A 25,276-nucleotide genomic window follows, 5' to 3' on the forward strand; every position below is an offset into this window, starting at 1 on the left:
CACACACAAGAAATAAGTTTTTTAAATGATCAATATAATTGACAGACTTGATAAAATTAACACAGAAAACATTTTCCCAGTCACTGAAAAGTAAACATTTTGTTTCATTATCACATTTCATTTGTTCCCTAATTACCTTAGACTTCACCTTGAAATATAGTAATTTACTGTTATAAAAAGATAAGTAGAAAATTACTAGATATATATAAAATAAACAACTGCTTCTAAATAATCATGGTTCAAAGAAGAAATCACAATGGGAAATAGGAGATAATTTATCTAGCTGATTAAACTGTAACCCAGCAATGTTCAGCAATTTGACCAAAGCCATGATTACATCTGAACTGCACGTGTACTTAAATTCTTCAACAACTTTGACTCAGAGAACATCACTTTGTGTTCCAGAAGATTTAAAAGTGAGTTTTCTCTAAAGAAAATACAAGAGAATATTAAATTTAAGAAATAGAAATATACACAGTGCAAAATCCTAGGAGAAAATAAATCAACTGAGCTGGAAGTAGTTTTTTTGGAAAAGACTAATAAAATTTCATACCTCTCCACAAAACTGTGCAAGAGAAAAGCTAAAATTACTAATATCAGAAAAAACAGGGACATCTTTACAAATCTTATAAAATATAACCAACGATAACATGAATGAATCCCTAAATATAACAGCAGGTTAAAGAGTCAGGCAAAGTATATACACTATGAGATTATTTATACAAAACTTCAAACAGAAAAAACTCATCTACTGTATTAATGGTCAAGAGGGTACTTGTTTCTAGGGTTTAGTGATGTGGGTCTTCTTGAGGACATACTGGTCAGTTTTTCATCTTGGTTATATTTATATAAACATAATGTTCACTTGTGTGAATGTTCATTAGGTTCTATGTGGTTATTTCTATTCTTGTGATGGGCATTACATTTCAATAATATTATATTTTAAGCAGACATTTTTTAATCTAGAAACTTCCACAATATTTACAAAATGGAATGAGGTGTAATACCTATCTTCTTCAATATACTGCACAACAAAGTAAAAGAAAAAAATACTGGCTAATTAAGCAATTTACTATTTTATTTTATTTTATTTTATTTTTGTACCTAGAGGAGATTCTAGATCTTTCAAGAACAATAAATAAATACTTCAAATTTATTTCTAAATTTCGTGTCAGGATATGCAACATGTAGTCCACCCATATATTTCCTCATGAAACAGTACTCTTGCAGCCAATACTGCTACAGTCAGTTGCTTCATACCTTTAACAAACATGGGTATATAATGCTCTCCACATGGAATCACCTTGGATGCAAGTGCCAACACAGAAGAATTCCCTAGAACCACAAATACTCCTCTTGACTCATAATTATTTTCTTCTCTCGGGAAATTACCATTTACTGAGACTTTTACCCAAGGATGCTCTCCAAGCTTGTCATGGTTTTGAGAATCTGAAGTCTTCAGTTGCTTATTGCTAATGAGAATTATATTAATCTGGCTTCCCTTCAAAAGCATCACATTTAATAAAAAACACATAGCGTGAGTCCTCCGTTTAACTAATTTGACTTATTGAATTGAACTTCACATACTGCTTCCCCACCTCCCAGAAGTTAGCTGCTGTAGGCAGGTTCAACTGTGTATCATCCAATGGTCCCAGCCCTCAGGTTTATCTACTGCTGCCTTATAGTTGACATTTTGCCAGTTTTGTACATCATTATTTTCTCTAACACCCTTTTCAAATGCATTCCAGTGCTACTTAGGAGCTTGATATGCTGCTCTTGAGGAATATATTCCAATACATTAACAAGACCAAAACCTGAAGATTAAGTCCTTAGGAGACAATTTGCATTTATTGAAGTTACAGACAACATTTTAGGTGTGTGTGTGTGTGTGTGTGTGTGTGTGTGTGTGTGTGTCTGTGTCTGTGTCTCTGTGTGTGTGCGCGCACACGCGCATGCGTGTGAGAGAGAGAGAGAGAGAGAGAGGACAGGATATGGATTCACATAGGTGACAAACCCCTGGGTATGTCTATGAGAGATTATCTAGGTTGGTTAATTTAGGTAGAAAGACCCCATTTAATGTGGGCAGCACTAACGATAACCTTAAGATGAGGAAAGTTAAGTAGACTCATTTATCAATTTCTACTTTCTGGCTGTGCACTTTAATGTGACAAGTGGCCTCAAGTTTTTTGCTGCTGAAATTTCTTCACCATGATGTACTACTTCCCCCTCTCTTCCAACAGAGCTGATTGCTTCTGTATTCTCGAACTGTGAGCACAAATAAACCCTTCCTTTAGTAGCCTTTGTTGAGTTATTTCACAAGACAACAGGAAGTATACTTAGTTCTGTGTGTAATCATTCTTTCCTCAAGCTTGATACTATCTTAATATGTATGTGTCTTTCCTATGTATTTGTGTGACTGGATTTTATGTATACAACTTTTACTTTTAAAAAAAGTCTTGTGTAGATTGTAATCTTGGAATAATAAAGCAAAGCTTGCTAAGGTTTAAATAATAAAGGTACATGGCAGAATGCAATGAATAATAGGAGACATTAACTTGTCTTTTGGGAGGTACATGGATAGACATCTATATTTTCTTATTTTAGTATCCATATCTGTGCATATAAGTGAATTGTTACTTTTGTAGGTAGAAGGAGCACGTAGGAGACAGGGAGAAAGTGTCAAGCTTGGTACAATAAATACAAAAATAAATATATGGAGTTGAACATTTTAGGAATTGGTTGGATTTTATGCCTTATCTTCACCTCACAATATGCTTCATTTTAACTTTTTATCCACATATACAGTATACAGATGCTGATAACAAAAGTATTAACTGCATGTGTGGTTTTTTTATATTTTTTTATTAACTTGAGTATTTCTTATATACATTTCAAGTGTTATTCCCTTTCCCGGTATCCGGGCAAACATCCCCCTCCCCGCTCCCCTTCCTTATGGGTGTTCCCCTCCCAACCCTCCCCCCATTGCCGCCCTCCCCCCACCAGTCTAGTTCACTGGGGGTTCAGTCTTAGCAGGACCCAGGGCTTCCCCTTCCACTGGTGCTCTTACTAGGATAACTGCATGTGTTTTAAATGATAGATTACAAGAGATGAGATCCTAACCTCATCTATAACCCTGTTTGGGTTATGAAAAACTGATAGCTACAATGTAAATGTAACACACACACACACACACACACACACACACACACACAATGCTAATGACCAAATGACTTCCAGTGTTCAGGATGCACTTGTTGAGAAGACAACAGGAAATACAGTCCTACCTAATCCCAATCATGGAGGAAAAGCAAACATGAGTAGGTGGGTCTTGTACTGTGGCAAGAGTCAGACACTGGCACTGATGAGAGATACTTACATCCTGTAAACAGCCTTTTAATGTAAAGTGTCTTATTTATACCAAAGAAACACAGTTCTGTGTCAACTTTCCAGGGCTGACATAAAGGAAGATAAAAAAAGAAAGAAAGAAAGAAAGGAAGGAAGGAAGGAAGGAAGGAAGGAAGGAAGGAAGGAAGGAAGGAAGGAAAAAAGAAAACCACAAATCATCCTTCGCATCATCTTGTTTAGCCTGCTCACTGGCTGTCCTCTGCACATCAGTAAGTTTTCAGCTAGCTCACAGATGTGTGAGACCCAGAATCTTTCCAGTTTAAAATCAAAACTCCAAACAGGGCCTACAATTCTGCTAAGAGTTCTTCTGTAGACTGTTGGGTTGTGGAAGGAAAAGGGTAAGATGGCAGAGACTATGAACAAGGAGAAACAGAGGTTATTGGACATTCTCTTTTAACGAAGAAAATCAATAAGCTTGCATAGGGTGGTGACAATAGGAATCCTCTTGGTAATTCAAAAGAAGCTGCAGTGAATAGTCTGGAGGATGCATTTGTGAATTAACTTCCCAGGTGCTAGATAGTAACAGTAGCATATTTTATGTCCTTTTAAGGTTCATCCTTATCAACCACAATGTTGTCTATTCTTACAGACTAATTACAGCAACGCTTTTGTTAGTATTTACAAACTGTGTTTCAAGTAAACAAGCAGGACTTTATGGTGCAAACTAATAATATTACAAGACTTAGAAAATAAAAATTCAAGCATATAAGAAAATGTTTGCACACCAGAGACATTTCTAGTGATGGGAATTGTACCAGCTCAGAAGCATTAGTGAAATAACAAAAAGACCTTTGTTCATTAGTCTTGTATTCATGAAATTTCAGCAACCTAATATAACTTCTGTAATTTTCCAAAAAAAATCCAAAGGGCTTAGAATGAATTTTTAAAAGTTGAATGAATATTTAATACTCTGCATCTTACAGACAAACCCTAACATTGCCCACATGCCTCTGGTGGTACACTCAAAAGATAAATCAGATTCCAGAACATCTATACTGATGTTCTGCCTCCCTGTTTAGGTGTTAATCTATTGTCCTTTGTTGGAAAGAAATGGAAACCTATACAGAGAGTTACAAACATCACTCTTCTGTACAGTGTTTGTGTGTGTTCAAGCACTTCACTGAGCACAGTTGCCACACTAGCACCCATGTCATCTTATAACAATCCTGTAATAAAGAACAGATATCATTATGTTTAATAGTCTAGATGAAGCCATGTCTATAAAGACATGGGATGTGTTGCTAACTACTGGAACCATCTAGCATCTACAAACTAATTCTCAAACTGCATCTGTACCGGGGCAGAGGTACTTTCCACGACTGCCTCTACCAAATGAGTCCCGGGAAAAAGTACTTCACTCCCCCTCAACCAGGAAAATGAAATTAACACCACCTACTTTCTGTAGTAAGGTACAGGATTTCATCTAGTGCCTGAAATCCTGGCAAATGTAGCAATGATACTTTGGTTACTTTCCCTACATTTTCTTTAAGTTTTTCAGGTGTAAAGTCACCAAGCACTTCTTCCTTGCACAAATGTGCCTGATTTCCTTTTCTTTTCATTCAAGGCGTCCCCCCCTTAGAGAGAAAGAGGGAACAGCTGCTGTGAGGCTTCCTCCCCCAAGTCAGGCCTCTACATGAAATTCTTCTCATGAAAACATCAGTCATCTCATTTGCTGGAATAAAGATGAGGTAATTATTGAATGCTCTGAGCCACAGAAATGATTAAAGTTCTGGTGGCATTTACTTATGCAGAAAGATAAGTAGAGTTAAACAGTTGTAACTTGACCAAATGATAAGAAGGATAAAAAAGCCATGAACAAATATTTAAAGGGCAAGATGTATCCGAGGATGGGCAGGAATTATTTACAGAAATTTATAGAGATGAAACGAGGCATGTGAGGGAATAAAAAGATGTTAAGCAATGAGGTTCTGTTTTAAAGACATTTTCAAGGGGTGGATTGTTGGGTTCTGGGGACATCATGTAAATAAATAATCTCTTGTCTAACATTCAAAGCACCCCGAGAAAAGACTCTTCACTTACATTTCAGCAGTGGAGCATAGTTGTCCCCCACCACTCTTGGAGGATCTAACAAGAATGCACAATAGAACTGCGCCTGCAGATTTATTGCTACACTTCAGCTGCATCTTTGTGCCATCTCTCATACCTGAAGAGCCCTTTGTCATTCTGACAGGAATTAAAATAAAAAAATGGAAAACACAAAAGCAAAACCATTACCTTAATTTCCTCACCAGAGCTCACAATTATAGATCTGTATGTATTAGATAGGTCCAGAGGAGAGCATATGTTCTTGAAAATGTTTAGATGCAAAAGGGAGCAAAAGTGTCCTTGAAAACATTCTACAGAAAGATCACTCTTGTCTCCTATTTCTTTCTACATGATACTTGAATCTGAGCAATAGTTTTTACTAAGTATATAAAACAGTATTTTAACTTGCCAAATAATTATTTGCAGTGATAGTAAATAAGGAGTTTAAAGCAGTCCCTGCTTAAGGAAAATATTTTATATTTGAAAATAAAGACAAATAATTTAGGTTAACTCTTTAAAAGTCCATTCAGAATTTTCTCAATATAATGAAGAGAAACCATTCAATGCAAAACAAATGTACTCTACAGAATGGTTTCCCCACATTCGGAAATACTGCTGTGTTTTAATGGCACCGCTGAATTAGCAATGGTGTTTGACAGAAACCCAGACACATATTGGCAATAGATAACCCATTAACACACCCAGATAGAAAGTCACCTAGAGCCAGGCTTGGTGGTGTATACTTATAATTCAAGCATATTAGAGGCTGAGGTATGAGTGTTGCCATGAATTTGAGGGCAGCCTGGGCTCTACACAGAGTTCTAGGAAGCCAAAGCTACATAACGGGACATTGCCTAAAAATCATATCATAGCTATGAAATTGCAATCATATGAAAGGTTAAGATAGTATAAGTGGTAAGTTCTAAATATTTTTGTGTTAACATTAGATGCTACTAAAAATACAAATTTATTGTGAAAATCAAAATGTTCAAGTCTGTGCAGGTGTGATAAGATCAGACAGCAGAACCCAGAACATCTGTAGCTCATCAGTGATGTTGACAAATAAAGTTCATGATGAGAAAAAGTAATGTAAGATTTATTAGAAAAATGGATCTGGGGAGAGGACTAGATTTCCTTTCAACCAGTGCTCAATAAAAGAAAATTCCATAGAAACCCATGATCGAGAGGGGATTCCTTTTCAAATAGGAACTTATTATCACATGCTTACATGCAACTGAGATTATGTGCTGATAGTTACATTGTGATTTAGAAAAGATAAAAATTATTCCAATGATGAGCCTAAATAGGATGGAGATATGTGATTCAGTTTAAGGTCTTCATAAGATTGGAGCACTAAGGACTATCCCCAGTGAGGCATGAAAATGGATCAAGCCGATAGATGTACAGATTGGCTTCTTGAAGCCACAAGACTCTGTAAAAACATATTGTTTATTATTGCTTTTTTTCAGAGAATCAGAAGCTAATATTGAGCATATAGAGATAAGAAGCACTTGGAGGATCTTTTAAGAGGAAAAAGATAAGAAATCCTACTTAGCTTAAGAGAAATAGATTTTTTTAAAATTCACAAGGGGGCTGCTCGAAGTTATTGACTCCAAACTTGAAGTAGGACCAATTCATATGTCTGTAGGTTTTTCTCTCCAGCCATAATCAGCCATGTTGATGCAAGCATAAAATGTATTGGCCATTGGATTAAGCAGTTAGTTTTTCCCTGCCATGAAAACAACAAGAAAAGGCCAAATATTTCAATCAAATCTCATGTAACTAAATGAATAAGCAGTTGCAGACTTAAACATTTACCTATGGACAATGTATATAAAGTGTGCAATTACAAGTTGTGTTTTACTACAAGATGTACTTGACTAGATCATATTTTATAGACAGTATTAAGAATAAAATATAAGAACTTATTTAAAAAGGACTATTAGTCAAGGAGATGATTAAAAACCAGAAAAACACAGTAGACTTCTAACCATCTGTAATTTTCATGATTAATTTTTAATCCTCTAACCTCAGTGGCTTAACTTCATTTTATCATTTAAAATAAGGCCAATGACAAATATAATCAATAACACATCTTAATGAGTATAAAAGGAGTTTAGAATACACTCCATGACAAGTAATAAAATATTTAACACAGAATTCGTTATAATAATGGAAACTCTTCAGTTTATTAAGGAGATCGCACCTCTATTAGTTATTTATCTTGTTAATACAGCAAAATACCTGACACAAACAGCATAGGGAAGGAAGAGGTTGTTTGGGCTCACAGGTATAATCATCATGGTGGGTAAGTTGTAGAGGAAGAGCTAAAGCAGATGGTGATACTGTGTCTGTAGTCAGAAAGCAGAAATCATGATAGATGCTCTGCTCAGCTCTCCTTTTCATTTGTATTCAGTCCAGAATCTCAACCCTTGAAATGCTTTCCCAACAGTTAAGATGGGTCTTTCCACTTCAGTCAACCAAATCTATACAATCCCTCACAGGCATAGTCAGAAGCTAACCTAATTTAGATAATTCCTCACAGCATGCCCAGAGGCTTGACTCCTAGGTTATTCCAGATCTATGAAGGTAACAATTATTAATTCCCATAGCATTATTGTACATGACATCCAACTATGCTAAAACCTAAGTTGCCTTCCTATATCAAAAGTGGGTTGGTGAATCACAGAACTTTTTTTTTCTTTATTCTTTTTACAAAGCTCACACTCTTTCCTTTGAGGTAAGTTTGCTTCTGGCTTTAGTCTTAAAGTTAATAATGCAGTGTTAGAATGATTTGTAATTAGATTCCTGTTGGAGAAACAGCAAATAGATGACAGTTAATGTCATCCACAGATTTACATATTGTGTCTTCTATTATTACCTGAAGTAATGTGACTTCCATTAATAAAGAACTTAAAATGTCACAAAGGACTATAAAGAAGGAGAAGGTAGAAGAGTCAGGAAGTTGTATACTAGCCACAGTTGAGGCCCTGACTCCTGATTGACTGTCTCCTATTCTTGCACCAATATCTATCAACATGAAAGATATATGAAACACAGGGTGAAACATATTTTGTAAAAAGTATTTCAAAATTGAATGACCTTATGAAAAAAGATATGTTCCCCAACCATAAACGAGTAATTTTGATAAAATAGCTTAGAAAAACATGTCTAGTTTCTTGCCATTCCCTGTAGCCTTTTATCCCAAGGGATAGTAAATAAAGACATTGGCATGAGACCTGAGTTTCTTAATAAAGAGAGGAGTCATTGCAGATATTACCACTCAATATCTGGTTCAGAGAGCAATGTGATTTGCTTTCTAGTAACCTCCCTAAAGTGATCTCTTATATATTTACCATTATTGTTCTATTTCTCTAGCTTCTGAGTATTAAAATTACAATATTGAGACTATCATATGAAATTTAGATTGTACAACTGTCATAGTCCTTTTAGACAAAATTTCTCACCATGAAGAGTATAAACAAAGAAAAAACAATTTCAAAACCAAAAAAGGTAAATCATATTGAAAAAACCCACTTTTAATTTCTGTCACTTTTAAAATTAAGCAAATGAAACATCAAATTGTAATTTTGCATGGAGTTGGGGAAGATTTATGATTGGTTTGAATAACAATATTCTCAAAATGAGATTAGGAAGAATAAAAGACAAATGTATATGTGTTGTCACTCTATCCATAGAAATTAAGAAACTGAAACAACCCATGCCCATTACCGATGTGAATAAAGAAAATGAAGTATGTATATTAAATGAAAAGCTATTCATCCATAAAAATGAAGGCATCTTAGATAGAACTGGAGATAATTAAATTAACTAACCATACATATAGTGGCATAGATTATAGGATCTTAGCCCATGAAAAGTAAAAATATTTACTTCATAAAGGCTGAGACAATGAGGATGGAGAATAAAGAAAAACTGTTCCTTGGGTATTAAGCTGCAGCCAGACACTAGCAAAAACTCAGGTGAACTATAGCACAGCAGGGTGAGTATAGATTAAATGATAAAGTACTGCAAATTCAAAGTTAGCAGAAAAGATTTTAATATCTTCACAATAAAGAATATATGTTTGAGGAGTTCAATATTCTTAATATAACTTAAACAATGTTCATATGTATCAAAGTATCAAAGGGGCTAGACATGTTCTTTCCAGACTATGATCCCAGACTTGGTCAGCTTAGACAGGAAACAGCAAGTCCAAAACCGTTCAGACCTAGAGAATGAGTTCAAAGCCAACCTGAACAACATAGGGAGAGTTTATCTCAAACCAAAAGCATAAATACTGTACTAGAGATGTAGTTAGGAATAGATTGCTTGCCCAGCATGTGATGGTCCCTAAGTTCAATAATCAGTACCACACTACCTCCAAAGAAAAAATGGTTTTCCAATAATCTTAATATTATGTCTATCATAAAAAGAAAATAAATTGAAAAAATAAAATATAAGTATAAAACTAGAATTACTAATGACAACAAAACCCCACAGAAGTTTTCAAATACATGTAACATCATCCAGAATTTTTCACAAAGTTGAAATATAAAGAGAAATCTGTAGTTGATTATAAATTCCATGGGTATACAAGCAGAGGTGTTCTGGTGCTTCTTGAGTGGACTTCATGTTAAAAAAAAATCAACAAACATGACCATGACAAATTAATTACTTAAGTATGTAGAAGCTAAACTCTATGAATATAATTCAACCCAGAACAAACCATAGTTTGAATATCTACCTTAATCTAGTAATTACTTTGACTTCATTAGACATTTTAATTTATTGTACCACCAAAGCAATGATTACTTTTAAAAACCCACAATAAACATGGATTATTGAAACCAAAACAAGAAAAATCAGTGGAGAAATATAATTCAATAGTATTTCTATGAGATATTTAAATGTCCATTTAAAAATAAAATTAAACATTTCAATTAAGAAACAGCGTGATTTTTATAGTCATACTATAATTAACAAAAGATAGAACTCCAGTTATTAAATAGCAACAAGTTATCAAAATGTGTGTGGAAAGATTCCAGTGGTCTCGGAAAAGGAAAACATAAATAGTAACAATAAAAGCAAAACATGCTTTAAACATTTCATAAAAGGAAAAAAAAAAGAAATGTACTTCAGAGGGAAAGGGTTCTTTTACTTTAGTTTCCATGAGCACTTTCATAAGCCTGTGTGCCTATGACCTGTGCCCTGTGACCTTTAGCCCATAACAGCTCTGAGGTAGCAGCACAAACATGGAAGTCCAGTGTTATTGTTTCTGGTGATAATGTCTTGAGACGCTAGTTTTCTTTTACATCGTGCTTTGCAAGAGGGAAGGCTCTTCTCATGCCTCAGAAGCTGGAGGCTTTGCACTGCCACTTGAGGATAGTTGTTTTGACTCTGCAGATATACATGTATCTCTGCCATTTAGAACACAGATTAACTTGAAAACATAATTTATGTAGCATATTTTTCATTTCTCAAATTTTAGGCTACCCTGCAATTTGTTTTAGGCAAAATGTGTTGCTAGCAAACCTAATCCTACCGCCTAAACACAAACAGTATATACTTCAGTGGCTCCTGTGATCCTAGGTAAAAGTGCAAAGAAAATAACCTGCAAAAAACAATTATACAGGCCTCAGAGATTTTTTTGAAGGGCTACTATTCCACAAACAGACAAGCTCTTGCTTGTTGCATTACATGTTATTTTAACAGAGATAAGCACCCAGGGCCCAGACAACGCTCTATCAAGATTTAAAAGGTGAAAAAAAGCAGACCTTTCTTCTCAAACACAATAGACTTAAGGTGTGTGCTGAATAATTTTTATCATGTATACACAACTATGAGAAATTGCAAAATGCCACTGAGGGTTGTTTTAACAAGAGGCAGTGAGTGAAGACTTCTCAGAAGGCATTTTCTCTGAGCTTTCAGAAATAAGATTAATTTCTTATTAATTTCAGAATAATTCTAGTATGCAACTATAGAAGTAGAGAAAACATTCCAGGCACAAAGCAAAACATGAATACACACACACACACACACACACACACACACACATACACTCACACCCACACACACAATTATTCATACACAAATACACACATACACATAAATATACATACATGTAAGAAACCCATTCACATTGCTAATTTTCAGGATGCTAACTTTTATTTAAAGTAAAAGGAGGTGAGAAGGCAGAAGTAGAGGAATCTGAAAAGCTGGAACCTTCACAGGACTTACAATACAGCCAGCCTGCAGAATGCTCAGGGTCAAAGCAAAGCGAACAAAGAGTTTTTGGGTGGTGGGTCTCTAGTTTAATCCATTGGACAATACAGAAATTGAAATTGCTATCTAATAAAGCATTAGTTCTTTGCTTTCTGTTCTTTTGAGGCAAGATTTCACATAGTAGGGTTGGCCTTAAACTCTTGATCTTCCTGCCCCACCCACCAAGTTCTGTTTACAGGTATGTGTTACTATAACCAGCTAAAATTTTTTAAAAAGGGAAAAATCAATTCGCTAAGCTTAAGAAATATTTGTGGTCTTTCTTCAAAACACAAAATTTAAATCTATTGTTTTGTCTTGTTTTAAAGAGTCAATGTGTATTATATTTGAAGGTGTACTTCAAGAGTTTCTATACCTGCTTTCTTTCTCTGTGTGAATTAAGATTTTTTTCCTGTCGGCAGGCCTTTGCATGCATTTTTTTACCAGCTTCTGTGCCCTTAAACCCTCATAACCAGGCAGTCCTCAATGTGGGCATCATCTTCCCTCATCTTCACTAAACTCAGTCCTCAGCTAACCTTCCTCCTAGTTCTGCATTCTCCTCTACTCTACAGGTTTGTAGAACTATGGACATATTTCTCATCCATTTGTTTTGTTCCGTGCAGTAACTCTGTAGCCTCTGTGTGTGAGCTCCATGAAGGGAGAAAGAGACTCTTTTAGTTATCAGTCTAGTTATCTATAAGATCTGTAGTAAAGCTGATCACACTATAAACTTTCAATACTCTTGTCAGGTTATGTTATTGATTTTCAAGTATTAAGAATATATGAAACTATCACACTTAAAGATTATGTCTACCTATTGGCAAATCAGATTTTAAAAGCTTTCTAGGGGCAATTCAGATGTAAACAGTAGGTTAAGAAAGGCATATATATCCCTAAATAATACTTAAGCAATGAATCAATTCTATTTACTATATATAATCATAGCCATACTATCTTTCAGTATACAATTTACATAACAAAGTTTTAATGTTTCTTTGGTTTAAAGTCATACTAAGAAGTTTAGTTCTCCCTGATACCCAATAACTAGCTGTATCTGTGGGTTTTTTTACTAAAGAAAATAATTTTTATGTGATGAAATAGGAACAAAAGAAAATATTCTGTATAAATTAATATTTTTCTTACACTCTCTCATTAAAAGACATAGTGACAACATGGTCCTAAATGTAATTTCCTTGCGGACAATTGAGAGGGGTGTGTGTGTGTGTGTGTGTGTGTGTGTGTGTGTGTGTGTGCTCAGACTTAAGAATATTAAGAAATATTAGAGTCGACATTAAACAGAAAAATTGACTATTAGAAAGCCCAGATATCTTTCTAGACTAGGAAAAAATTATCTTGAAATTCCTCACATGTCAAGTAACCCCTCCCTCATCACCCAATATAGCACAAAAGATCCACTGTGTTTATAAAATAATCTAATTGTTGCACATTTTAAGAATGTACATTGTCACCTTTAGTATTGTTCAGCAGTGTTTGCACTAAGATAATCCTATTCAGGAGCGAATATATCCGTTCTTGCCATTTAACTAGATGGCAAGTTCAGAACTCTGTCCTGTGAAAGATGTGCTCCAATGAATTATCTGATAAAGTAGGAAGCAGACACTGTAGTGATGATGGATACTGGTATGGACGGTGACCAGAACACTGACCTTAAACATCTCCTGAATAAGGTTCCTATATAAAGTGTAAATGACACGTTAATTATTCTTCATAGCTGTCACTGCTCTGAAATCTCCTTGCCCCATCGTCTTTATAAGGAAGTTTCTCCTGTTACAGATATACAACTGCATTTTCATTAGAACGTGCATGAGGACGTATCTTATTTGTGTTCTTTTCAACTTGATGGCAACAAACAGGAAGTTAGCTAAACTTTGTCATTACCACAATCGGTTATCGACCCTTTTCACATTTAGCATTATTTTTTAAAAGACGTTAAAACTTTTGATCATAGATGGGAAAGGCGTGGACTCATACAAATCCACACAGAAACTACAGCTTCTCAAGAGTGCCTCTTCCTTGTCTTTGCAACAGGACTGAAAGCAAACACAGCTGGGCTGGGAGAATGTATTGTGCTGGGCAAACACAGATAACCATTAATGTAAATATGTTGTTTCCTGCCCACCTGGTTAGATATAGCAAGCATCCCTATATTGTCTTCTGAAGGCCTCACATGCTCCTAAAAGAGTCAGCCTTTGTAACTGGGTGTGGAGAGGGGACAGCTGACCAGCCTCTGTCTCCCGAGTAAAGACTGGCATTTTACAAGCAGAAGGTCATGAGGGGCACTAACTCTATATGAAAATATCATAGTAATATCACATAGTAAAGGCTCTATGCTGGCCATGTTTGTGTAATAACTGTCCATGCTTCCTATAATTTGCTAGTTTATCAGTTAAAAGCAGATAAAATAGGAATACATCCTTCCCTAACAGGCCCAGTCAGATTCATTCTGAGGGTAACTCTGTATTCACCCAAGATTTGGCTACAGGACGCAGAGGCCAGTGGACAGGACGGATCAGAGCCCCTTAATAACCAGTTCTCCATTAACTCTCCACTGAGCTAACCCCTTAATTCATGCTCTCCCAGCTGCTCATTTCTTATACAATAGTCCCAGCAGAGGGTCTCTTCCACCAAGAGATATGAACCAAGGGGTTTGCAGGAGACTAAACATACCAGGTGAAGCAAGGCACACACCAATACTTGACATCTCCTATTTTACTAGCGGTGGAGGAGGGAGTGGGTGGGTCGGGGGACAACATACATGACCTGAGGCACTGCAGAAGGCAGACCCTCATCCTATATTCTAGAGCGGATACTGTTCTCTGGGAAGCCCTAACATCTGGAAGAAGAGTGAAAACAGATTTTCTGGAGCTCCTCATGCAGGAGAATCAGGAAGCAAGAGCCTGCTAAGATCTAGCCAATTTGAGGGCTCTGGGCGGGCTGAGTTCCCAGTGGCTGGCTACAGGTTGCTTGGGAGCAGATTCGCAGCTACACTGGGAAGGCGCTCTGGCGCGCTGGAGGGAGATCAGAGGGTTGGAGATGGGTGGACAGAAAGAAACACGAGGAACGAAGCAGCAAGGGGAGCCTGAGCGGTTCTATTCAGGTAGTGAAATGCCAGCCACCCCATCCGAGGCGCACCTCCCCACCGTGACCCACACAGACCTTGGCGCCGCAACCTGCGCTTCTTGAGGCCGAAGATGCGCACTTTGGAGAAGATATCCACTAGGTTGCCATTGCAAAGCCCGCGGTTCTTGCTGGGGCTGCTCCGCCTCCTGCTGGCAGAGGGCCGGTCCCAGTGCTGCTCCCGCGCCTGCCGCTTCTGACGGATCAAGCCGCTGGCGATGGCCGCGGCCATGGTGGCCCAGGGAATGGGTCCCGGGGAGGGAGGGACAGAAGCAAGGGGAGCAGGGGCACTGGAGAGGAAAGGGGCGGCGCAGACAGACGCTCGCCCCAAGGGAAGCAGAGGGAGGGGCGGTCTGGAGGGGTTGGAGACAGAGGTGAGGGTGGTCAGTCCCCACTAGGACCCATCGCCCAATCTCCTGTGTTCGGACCAGGCAAACGGATGCTCCCGGGACACAGCAGAGCCTGCACGGGGAACTGGAGGTCGCAGCTGCTTCGGAGTCCAGAGGGCTGTGGCTGACGGTCACCTCGTGTCGCTGGAGCCCTCTCGGGGTCGTCACCACCAGCAGCTCTGCTTTCTTGTCCTGTCTGCCTCCCGTGTGAAAGGTTGGCAGATCTGTGGGCTTCCTTCCTGGGCACAGGATGGAGGGGCGGAGGACAGGTCGCGGCTGTGTATCAGCGCATTTGTGGGTCCCCGGGCGCGATGGGCAGGTCTCAGTGCCCTGCTCAAACTGCCCTCGGGCAGGTGCGGCCACAGCGGTCTGCTCTTGGCTTCTGCCTGTGATTGTCAAGTGCTTTGGAAATCAGCATCTGGAGAGAGCAATCTTCTCCCCTGAGCTCTCTAATCAAAGCGCTCCATTCCCACCCCACTATCCCCTCCCAACTATGTGGTCCCCATCCGATGTGTCTACACACACACACACACACACACACACACACACACACACACACACACACACAAATAAAAAGTATATGCAGTGACGATTTAAAATAATAATAAAAAGAGAAAGGTAAAATGAATTGCACGGGGTGGGATGCCAAGACGCTAGCCTAAGGAGGTTGAATTGAAGGCATATCGGTGCGCTTTGGCTCAAATGAAACTATCGTGTTTCCGAGGCTGTCACAGCTTAGCTAGGGTTCTAGACAGCACAGAAAACTCTCAACAGAAGCTGAAGGGTGAGATGGTTTCTGCTCTCTGGTTAATCCCTCTAGCACGGAAGCAATCCCCACACTGTGGAGGAAGAAAGTGGAGAGTTAGCCCTGGGGAGAGAGGTGCTTCCACTTCTCACCTAGTCACTCAAACTTGTTGGACTCTCTTTTGCTTCCAAGAAGGGTAGGCTTATCACTTTGAACTATCAACACTCAGCAAAAAGAAGGACCAGAGGAGAGCACATAGATAATCTGTTCTAATATAGAATGGAGGTAATAGCTTCCAGCTCTATTCCCCAAACCGTGGAAGAGGAGCAGCTAGGGGCTGCACAGGTTCTACACAGGGAGCTAGATTAGAATAAGCGCCTGGGAGAATACTGAGGAAGCCTTAGCACAATGATTAGCACAGTGCAGAGAAAGGGTGTCTGTCGAAGCACTCAGGGATAGCAAAAACCAGTCAGACTAAGGGCATATCACTATGAGCTCTGCTTTTCTTTGGTTTGCCTGCATGGAAAAGCACCATCAGAGAGCTAAGCCACTTGAGCTGGATCTGAAATTCAAATACAATACTGTATGTCTCTTCCCTTCGGTGTTCTGCCTGTGACCTAACGATGTTCTCTCTTAGATGATTAAACATATGAAGGGACAAGAAAGGGAGGGCAGCTAGGAAAAGGAAGACTGGGGAAAAGCTCTTCATGCTTTGGAGGAACAGTTAGTGGTTGTAGTTGATTCAAGCACCAGATTCCCCACCCCATGCCTAATTTTGCTTATCATCCCAGGAAGACAAAGAGAAAGGAATGCAAAAGTCAAACTTCTCATCGTCCAATATGGACACAGACAAAGCATGATTTGGCAGTCATCGACAGGGTTTTACAAATCTTCTCCAAGCACTACATGAGAACTGGAAAGAAGGGGTAAGGAAGACAGATAGTCTCTGGAGCAGTGTTGAACAAAAATGTACTATTTCCTTTGTTCTGGGGAATAGTCAGAAAGTAATACAAAGATACCACTAGGCAAATGAGGGAAGTGTAGCCTAGGAGGCACTCCAGGGAAGCTGAACTTCTGCTCTCTACAACTCATCCATATCTTCCCTTTGTAAGAAGTTTCACTTCTTCCACTGCTCTTCCTTTAGCATTCTCCTTTCTTACTAGAGAAGTGGAGAACATCCGCTGAAATGGTAGTGTGCAGATTTGGATCTAGTGCAGGTAATATTAGGTTTAGGATAATATTACTTCTAATATTGAGGTATGCCCTGTAAGGTTATTCCTATCACTTGGCTGTTATATCTACAAACACCACAATGATTAAGAGGAATATTTTAAAGTTACCTTGTTAGAAATGTGTACTGCTTTGTCACTCATGAGTTTAAAGAGAAAACTGAGAAAAGGAGAGCACCAATGTATTTAGAGTGTGTATTTGTGAGGCAGTGTCATGGTTCACAAAAGAGAAGGTGGTCTACAGAGAGATGGGAAACCCTAATAAAAACACTGATTAAAGAGTATGACTGTTCTTTTGTTAAATTACGGGGATAAAGAACCCCAATTAGAGCCATTACAGAAAAGAAGCCATTTGGACATATGAAAAAGTTCTAGTTTCGAATTGCTGAATGACTTCGTGAAGAAATCAAACATATTTACCTAAAGGTTTTTGTAGTGGTTTTTTTTCAGGGAGCGAGATGAAATGTGAAGCATAATGACCTTTTAAATTAACTACAACTCTACCAGCCAAGACATCATGATATTAACTTAAATAGGATTGAGCTCCTTGTCATCGAAGCTGTGTTCCTGCTTTTTATCTCGTGTTTCAGTCATATTTCCCAATCTTTGACTGAAGGGAAATCAGACTTTGGGCTCCATATGTTACCCCTCTCCACTATTTACTGCACCTCAAGCTTCTGCTTGTTTGAGGTTCAGCACCGTGGACAGTGACCCTTGGACCCCCCACCCTTAGTTGAAGAAGCCAGCATGGTGAAGTGCTGTCTGGCAGTCTGTAAAGGTCTCCTAGACTATATCTTCTCTTAAAGGCAGTGTTTCACTTCTTCTTCTTCTTCTTTTTTAAGGTATAAAGGAAATTAACCACTACAGCTTCCACGGACTGTAATAACACACCTTGAGGCAGAAGCTTTTCAACTGTTCAATATCAGAGAAGCAACCTACCTCAATTTTTCTATTAGGACCCCTGATGAAGTGCGGAGAAGGACTCTTGGATCTATTCAGACAGCGAAATTTCTCAAATCTCCAGAGGCCCATTCTATTCGCTGTGACTTAATATTTCAGGGGAACCTGAAGAGGGGAGCAGTATCAGGGTCTTTTAGATTAATCCTCGCGTTTTCCTATTTCCTCTCCCAAAGGCTACTAGGCTGTTTACAGATAGAGATAAGTGAAAGAAAACGCAAGAGAGCCATCTGCTGTCTTAAGCTGTGATAAAAAGGCAGCGCGGAGCTGGAGAGAAACCTCATTTAGGAAAGGTGCAGAGGAAACCAGGCATAAGGACGATACAGACAAGGTTTCTTCAGGCCTCAGAATCTCTTCAGATTATTAATTTTTCCTTTGACTATATATAAAGAAACAAGAAAAATGGGAGGGAGAGACGAGAGGAGAAAGGAGGTGGGAAGAGGAAGGAGACGGGAGGAGAGGGAGGAGAGGGGATGGAGGAGAGGGGAGGGGAGGGGAGAGGAGAGGAGAGGAGAGGAGAGGGGAGGAGAGGGGAGGAGAGGGGAGGAGAGGAGAGGAGAGGAGAGGAGGAGAGGAGAGAGACTATTTAGGAAGAGGGTTTTCTGACTAAGCTCTTAGGAGTGTGAACTCCAGTTTCAAGTACTATTGGTTCTTGATTTCTAGTTCTTTCCTTTCCTTCCCTTCCCTTCCCTTCCCTTCCCTTCCCTTCCCTTCCCTTCCCTTCCCTTCCCTTCCCTTCCCTTTCCTTTCCTTTCTTTCTTTCTTTCTTTCTTTCTTTCTTTCTTTCTTCTTTCTTTCTTTCTTCCTTCCTCCTTTTTTTTTATTTTTTTGAGTATGCAACTTCTTAAGGTGATCGCCAAAGTCATTTTAGTTTTTTCTGCCTCAAGTTTTGCATCTTTTAAACAGAGATAGAGAATTTGTCCAGTTCTAACCAAAGTACAGACTTTATGACAATATCTTAGACTACACCACAAATGTCAGCTGTTTAGTAACATCCCCTAGACTAAGTACTCGTATCTTACCTATTCTTTTCCAATTTCAAAGCTTTAGTATCACAGCATATATTCTCAGGTACAGTTTTCTCTTTCTGATAATAGACTTATGAATTTACCCCTGTATTTCCATGCCTCCAAACTGCTGATCTAAATATCATCCTGCCTCTCAGGTGTTATTGAGTTTGTGAGCAATGAATAGTCCTAGCATGTCAAGTGTCATAGAAACACCACTCTGAGGGAAGACAAAGAATTGTTCCACCATTTGCTATATGTTAGGGTTTCTGGAAGATGCATGGTTCCCATGGGTCTATCAGTCTAGACTTGTTATTCTCTCTAACTGGTAGATCCTCACATAAAGTATTAACTAAAATCAAAACTCAAGTGAGGGAAATCTACTGTATAAAATCTTCAGCCCCTGCTTTCAGGCTGCATATTGACAAATTGCAATAAATATATTTGTAATTTTGCATATGTTGCTAAATACAGCTCTTCACAGAAATTTAACCAGATGAACTTTTAAAAGTAATCTATAGATATGAAAGTAAATGTACCTTAAAGGAGGAGTGTATAAACATGAGAACATCCTTGTCAATAGTGACTGTATTATTTAAGGAATTCTCACAAGTCGTTTCGAGTTTCTACGGTGTTTTAGGTGATTATGCATGGGTGACTTCAATTTCAAGCAAGTAAATTTCTCTGTGGTATAAGAAACATGAATAGGTTTTGCTTATAATTCTTTAAAACAGAATTTTGTTCAAAATTCTGAGGAAAGGAATCAGGCCACAGAGCTGCTCCGAGGAGCTAAGAGACCCATGGAAGCTTCAAGGGTAGATGCTGTGGAGAAGGATGAATTTGCAGAGTGTGTAATATTTCTGTAACAACTTTTTATTTTAAGGCAGACCTTAGGGGACTATACTTTTAAAATATTCTTTCTCAGAATTGGAAGTAAAAAAGATGGCAGAGAAAATGTAGACCCCAGCAGACAAAGAACCATTGTTGCCAGGTAGGGTTGGCACGCTGCCCCAACAGCCCAGCCTGCAGCATGGAACCACTGCTGCTGAAGCTTAGAAGCCCTGCTCCTGGAGGAAAGTCTCAGGTCTCAGCATTGCCTAAGGGCTGCAAGCATGATGACCATGCTGGGTGAGCCCACGGGGGCACCAGCACTGAGGACAGGAGTGCTGCAACCTGGAGCTCTTGAGGATAAAATTTTATCCCTATTTTGTATATTAAGAAGAGGGATAAGCATGTTATGAAGCCATGTCATCCTAAAGCTGATAATGCATTTGCTAATTACTTTAGTGTTTGTATATAAAAATTTTCAACATAGGGTCAATAAAATGTGGGAAAGTGGCATTAAAGAAGTTATATATGGTCATACACATGTTAGTCCTTTTATACTGTGTATTTTACTTAGATTTGCAAAACTTTCAGTAAAAATATTTTTATTCCTTCATCTCTTTTGTGGCTGAAATTTATCTCCTAGAAGTTCAGGATTGAGAGACTCACAGAGTGTAAGTGAATAAATATCCCACAAATATTTCCAGAGTCTATATTTGGTCTACTTTATACTGAGAATGACTCTCCATTCTATGGCATGATTGACTTAGCTTTCTTTTAAATCACTTTTCACACTCTTAAGCATTTTCTAAATTGTGAGCAAAGTAAGATACACAATTTTTTTTATTAACAATTTGATGTCAACTAATTAATGGTGAGGTTGTTCAGGGTTACAAATGACATATTGGCATTTGCTTTTTCATTCTAGTTAAATGAGTTCTAGTTGAAAATGTTTGCAATACTTCTGGAAATGTACAGATTATTGATGTATTTTTTTCTTTTTAGAAAAAAATCAAAAAGCAGTATCAATATGTATTTGAGACCTGTTTTCAACTATTTAACTAATATTGGGCATTTATATACTCATACTAACTCACATTTTTTCCATGACAAAATTATTGCTCTTTATTTTAGATTCAAAGAGTAAAATGCAAAAAAAACAAAACAAAACAAAACAAAAAAAAACCTCTCACAGTATTTTTTTAGTCAGAGCCTTACTGATACAGATGAGGATGTTTACAGCTAACCATCAGACTGAGCATGGGGACCCCAATGGAGGAGTTAGGGAAAAGACTGAAGGAGCTGAAGGCATTTGCAACCCCATAGGAAGAACAACAATATCAACCAACCAGACTCCCCAAAGCTCCCAGGGACTAAACCACCAACCAAAGAGTGCACATGGAGGAACCTATGGCTCCAGCCACATATGTAGCAGAGGATGCCATTGTCTGGCGTCAGTAGGAGGAGAAGTCCTTGGAGCTTCGTTTCCCCAGTGTGGGAGAATGCCAGGGAGGAGTAGTGGGTCGGAAGGAGAGCATCCTCAAAGAAGCAGGGGGAAGGAGGATGGGAGACGGAGGAACAGGGAAAGGTGATAACATACACAAAATATCCAATAAAAATGCAAAAAAGACCTGCATTTATAGTAATTAAATAGGCACAATCTTAGTAATTATGTGTTCTAGATCAACATTGCCACCTTTGTGTTTATTATAAATCGGTAAAATAGACCCAAACATCTAAAATAGACATAAACATACAAATGTGCACACAAAAGCATACTAGTTAACTTCTGATACTTTCAAGATAATTATAAAGTATTAGGGACTATTGGAGAAAAATGTTCCTCAATCTTTCTGTTTTATATTAATGGGTATAGTTCCACTACCACCTCAAGAATCGAAGCATTATTTTTAATACTGTAATAGGGGACTCAAAAAATTACAGCAGGAAAACTCAAATGACTTCTTTCAAAGAGGATAATTATATGATTACATATTTCTCAGAATAAAAAAGGAATTATCAAAAAATATATTACTCAATGGTTAATAGGGAAATGTAAAAGAGAAACACAATAATATATGATCTCAGCACAGCCAGAGAAACTACTGTCATGACAGCAAATAATAACCAATGTTGGTATGAGTGTTGAAAAATAGCACTTTTGGGGCATACAATATCAGTAGAATCATTTAAGAGAACTTAGGGAAACTGCTAAAAGTGTGATACCAGTCTTAAAGTGAGAACCAGTTTTCCACTAGTTAACTAATATTGGATATTTATATCCTTGTGACAAAGTATTAAGTCACATTTTTCCCCTGACAGAATTATTGCTCTTTATTTAAGAGCATGTCATCCAACTACACCTTGCTAATACACAAGGGAAATTAAGTAAATACATCTAATAGATATCTGCACTACCATGTTTATAGGGCACTATACATAATAATCACTAAATTATGGAAAACTTACATTTAAAATTCTCATATGCACTTTTATGAGAAGATGAATAGATAAGTCACACATGCAACATAGGATATTAATTTTTCATAAAAATGAAATCCTGTCATTTGTGGCATGGTGGATAGAACTGGAAGACAATGTGCTAAATGAAATAAGACAGACACAGAAAGAAATAATGCATGCTCTCAATATCCTCTAAGAAGGAAGCATTCTACTGCATGGTAGAGTAATTATAACCTCCAGCAGTCTATTATATTCTTTACAAAGAGGTCACGAGCTCCAAACACAGAGATTTCACAAGTGAAAAAAGGAGAGAGGGACATAGATTACCCTGGCTAGATCATTGCACACTCTCCATGTATTATACAATCACACTGTGCCTCACTAGTATGTATAAATATTCTCCTAATTTAAAAAAGAGGAAATGTATCTTTTTAATGCAATGTTTAAGTGGAAATCAGTAGTAAATTAGAAGATGTATACCAGCTGTAATTCTTTTGATTTATGCCTCTTGATTTATGAAACCTAAATAGTGTCTGAGCCATATTTGTGAAGAGCCTTTAGATTTAGTGAACTGTGTGTCCTGATCCTAGCTTAATAGTAGAGAGAATTCAAGGATATTAAATGATCATCAAATCTTCTCTGTTGGGAAGTCACAGAGCAGAAGGCTTTTTTTTTCTTCCTACAGTATCCAACAATCAAAAGTCAGCTACTTGAAATCAAACCATCTGTCATAGAATCGAGTACAGAATAGGGCCTTACATCAAGAAGCTTATGATTCTTGACATCCTTGTGGTAGGCATTATAAATATGCATTTTCTTCTGAATTTTATATGGACATACTTGTGTGTATTTTTGTAGTATCAAATTAAAGGAGTAGGTAAAGAAAAAATGGACATATAGCACCTAATACAATGGTTTCTCACTCTGCAAGTGATACATATTCATTGAGAGAAAATATAAAATGCAATGATAAATGCAGAATCCTTTAATCTCAACAATAAAAGTTTTAGTACTACTTTATCTAGTATTTTTAAAAGTGACATCAAAATTTTTATAACTTGTTTTGACATAACAAGAGCAAAGAATTTACAGTTGAGGTAAGAAGCCATTATGTGAAAGATCACACACTTTAAGAATATGATCTGAAGTCCATGGGACTAGCGTTCTATACAATCTCTAAAATCTCTGTTACTCAAAGACCTCTTCCTTCGGTCTTTCCCCCAGGTATTCCATAAGGGTCCCATAGCTCTGTCCACTGTTTAGCTGTGGGTATCTGCATATGATTCAGTCAGCTGCTAGGTGGAGCCACTCAGAGGACAGTTATGCTAGGCTCCTGTCTGTAAGCATACCAGAGGATCTAAGGCCCTGAAGGAGATAGGAACAGGGTCAAGGGGCGGGGGCAGGGGGAGGATACCCAGGAGATTCCACCCTCTCAGAGGGAAAGGAGAGGGAATATAGGGGAGGGACTCTAAGGAGGGACTATAAGAGGGGCAGTATTTGGGATGTAAATAAATAAGTTTTCAAAAAATACCCCAAATAATATTCTGACTGCTCTAAACTAAATCCTTTCCTTAGTGTACAGGGCTTCAGGAAATCTAGCTAAATACCAGAAGCCTCAGGACTCTGAAAATTTTGTTATTAATCTGCCTTGATCTTGTGAGCTCCTTCTGATATGTGTGAAAGTAGCTTTCAAAGCATATACACACAGGAAATGTTACAATCATGAACTGATGGATGCCTTGTCCCTAATCCTAGTTGCTACCTCGTTTCAAGCACTGAAAAAAGCAGAATACATCTTTAAATCCCATCTCCATGTCCTTATAAAGTATTTTATTTTATATTTTTAAGAAAAAGTGTTCATTGTGTACTTCTGTTTGGAAGCATGAGCACATGAATCCGTTTCCCATGGGGGCCAGAAGAGGGGGTCTGATTGCCAAGTGTTTTTTGAGCTGTAACATGGGTAGTGGGAATCAAAGAGCAGTGTATTCTCTTTATCATGGAGCTGTTGCTCCTTTTATTAATCTACAGTCTTAGTTTCCCATTGGATCTTTAAAGACCTCATACAATCTTAGCTGCTTAAACAATAGCATGGATATTTTCTTACAGTTCTGGGGTAGAGTCAGTTTTACTCGACTAAATCAAGATATTAGCTATGACTTGAAAACCCCAAGGGGAAATTGAGCTGTTCTTGTTTTCTGAACAATCCTCTTAATATCATCATTATTTTGTATCTCATGGACCATTCTTTGTATCACACCAACTTCTTGGTTTCTGTGTCACATCCCTATTATTGACTTTGATCCTATTGTCTCTTTTATTATGCAAACATTAACTGTTTCATTTGGCTCCTCTGCTCAATCCAGGATCCCCATCTTAAGATCTTTAACACAGTTACACTTAATAAACATTTAAAAACATTCCTACAGTTTATTTTACCATATAGTTACTATATGTTTCAGAGGAATGGGTGTGTACAAATTTGAGAGGCTGTTCTCCAGTCTACCACAGCTACCTTTTACCAGTCATATGTGAAAATATGACTTGGCTTAGCACCATACAGTCACTGGCTCACTACCATGGACAGCCCCAGAGTGCCTTTGCCTTTTATAAGTGCAAATTTATGATTCTTACCTACTCTGTTATTTGCTGTTCATTTTATTGAATCGCTATCATTTGCCCTGTCTTTCTGTGTGTTTTACTCCTTGCCCAGAACATCTTGGGGTCATTTGCTCTGACCTCTTTAGAAACAACTGATTAGCAGAATATCTCTTGAAGTTTATCAGATCTTTTTGTGGGGAAAAGGAGTTGGGA

General features: G+C 37.9%; 1 protein-coding gene across 8 annotated transcripts in view; it reads right to left on the bottom strand.

Moving 5' to 3' along the window:
- The window catches only part of Fgf14 (fibroblast growth factor 14), a 643,687-nt gene that overhangs the window by 222,791 nt on the left and 395,620 nt on the right, over positions 1 to 25,276 (bottom strand). Inside the window, exon 1 of one of the 8 annotated variants that reach the window (NM_022223.3) lies at positions 14,890 to 15,155. The exons of the other annotated variants lie outside the window; for them this stretch is intronic. Coding sequence (NP_071559.2) covers positions 14,890 to 15,082 — 193 coding nt within the window. The 5' untranslated portion in view covers positions 15,083 to 15,155. Of the gene's footprint in view, positions 1 to 14,889; positions 15,156 to 25,276 lie in introns of those variants that run through there. 8 annotated transcript variants of the gene reach the window in all.

This window comes from Rattus norvegicus, chromosome 15, assembly GCF_036323735.1.
Source record: "Rattus norvegicus strain BN/NHsdMcwi chromosome 15, GRCr8, whole genome shotgun sequence".
Lineage (NCBI taxonomy): Eukaryota > Metazoa > Chordata > Mammalia > Rodentia > Muridae > Rattus > Rattus norvegicus.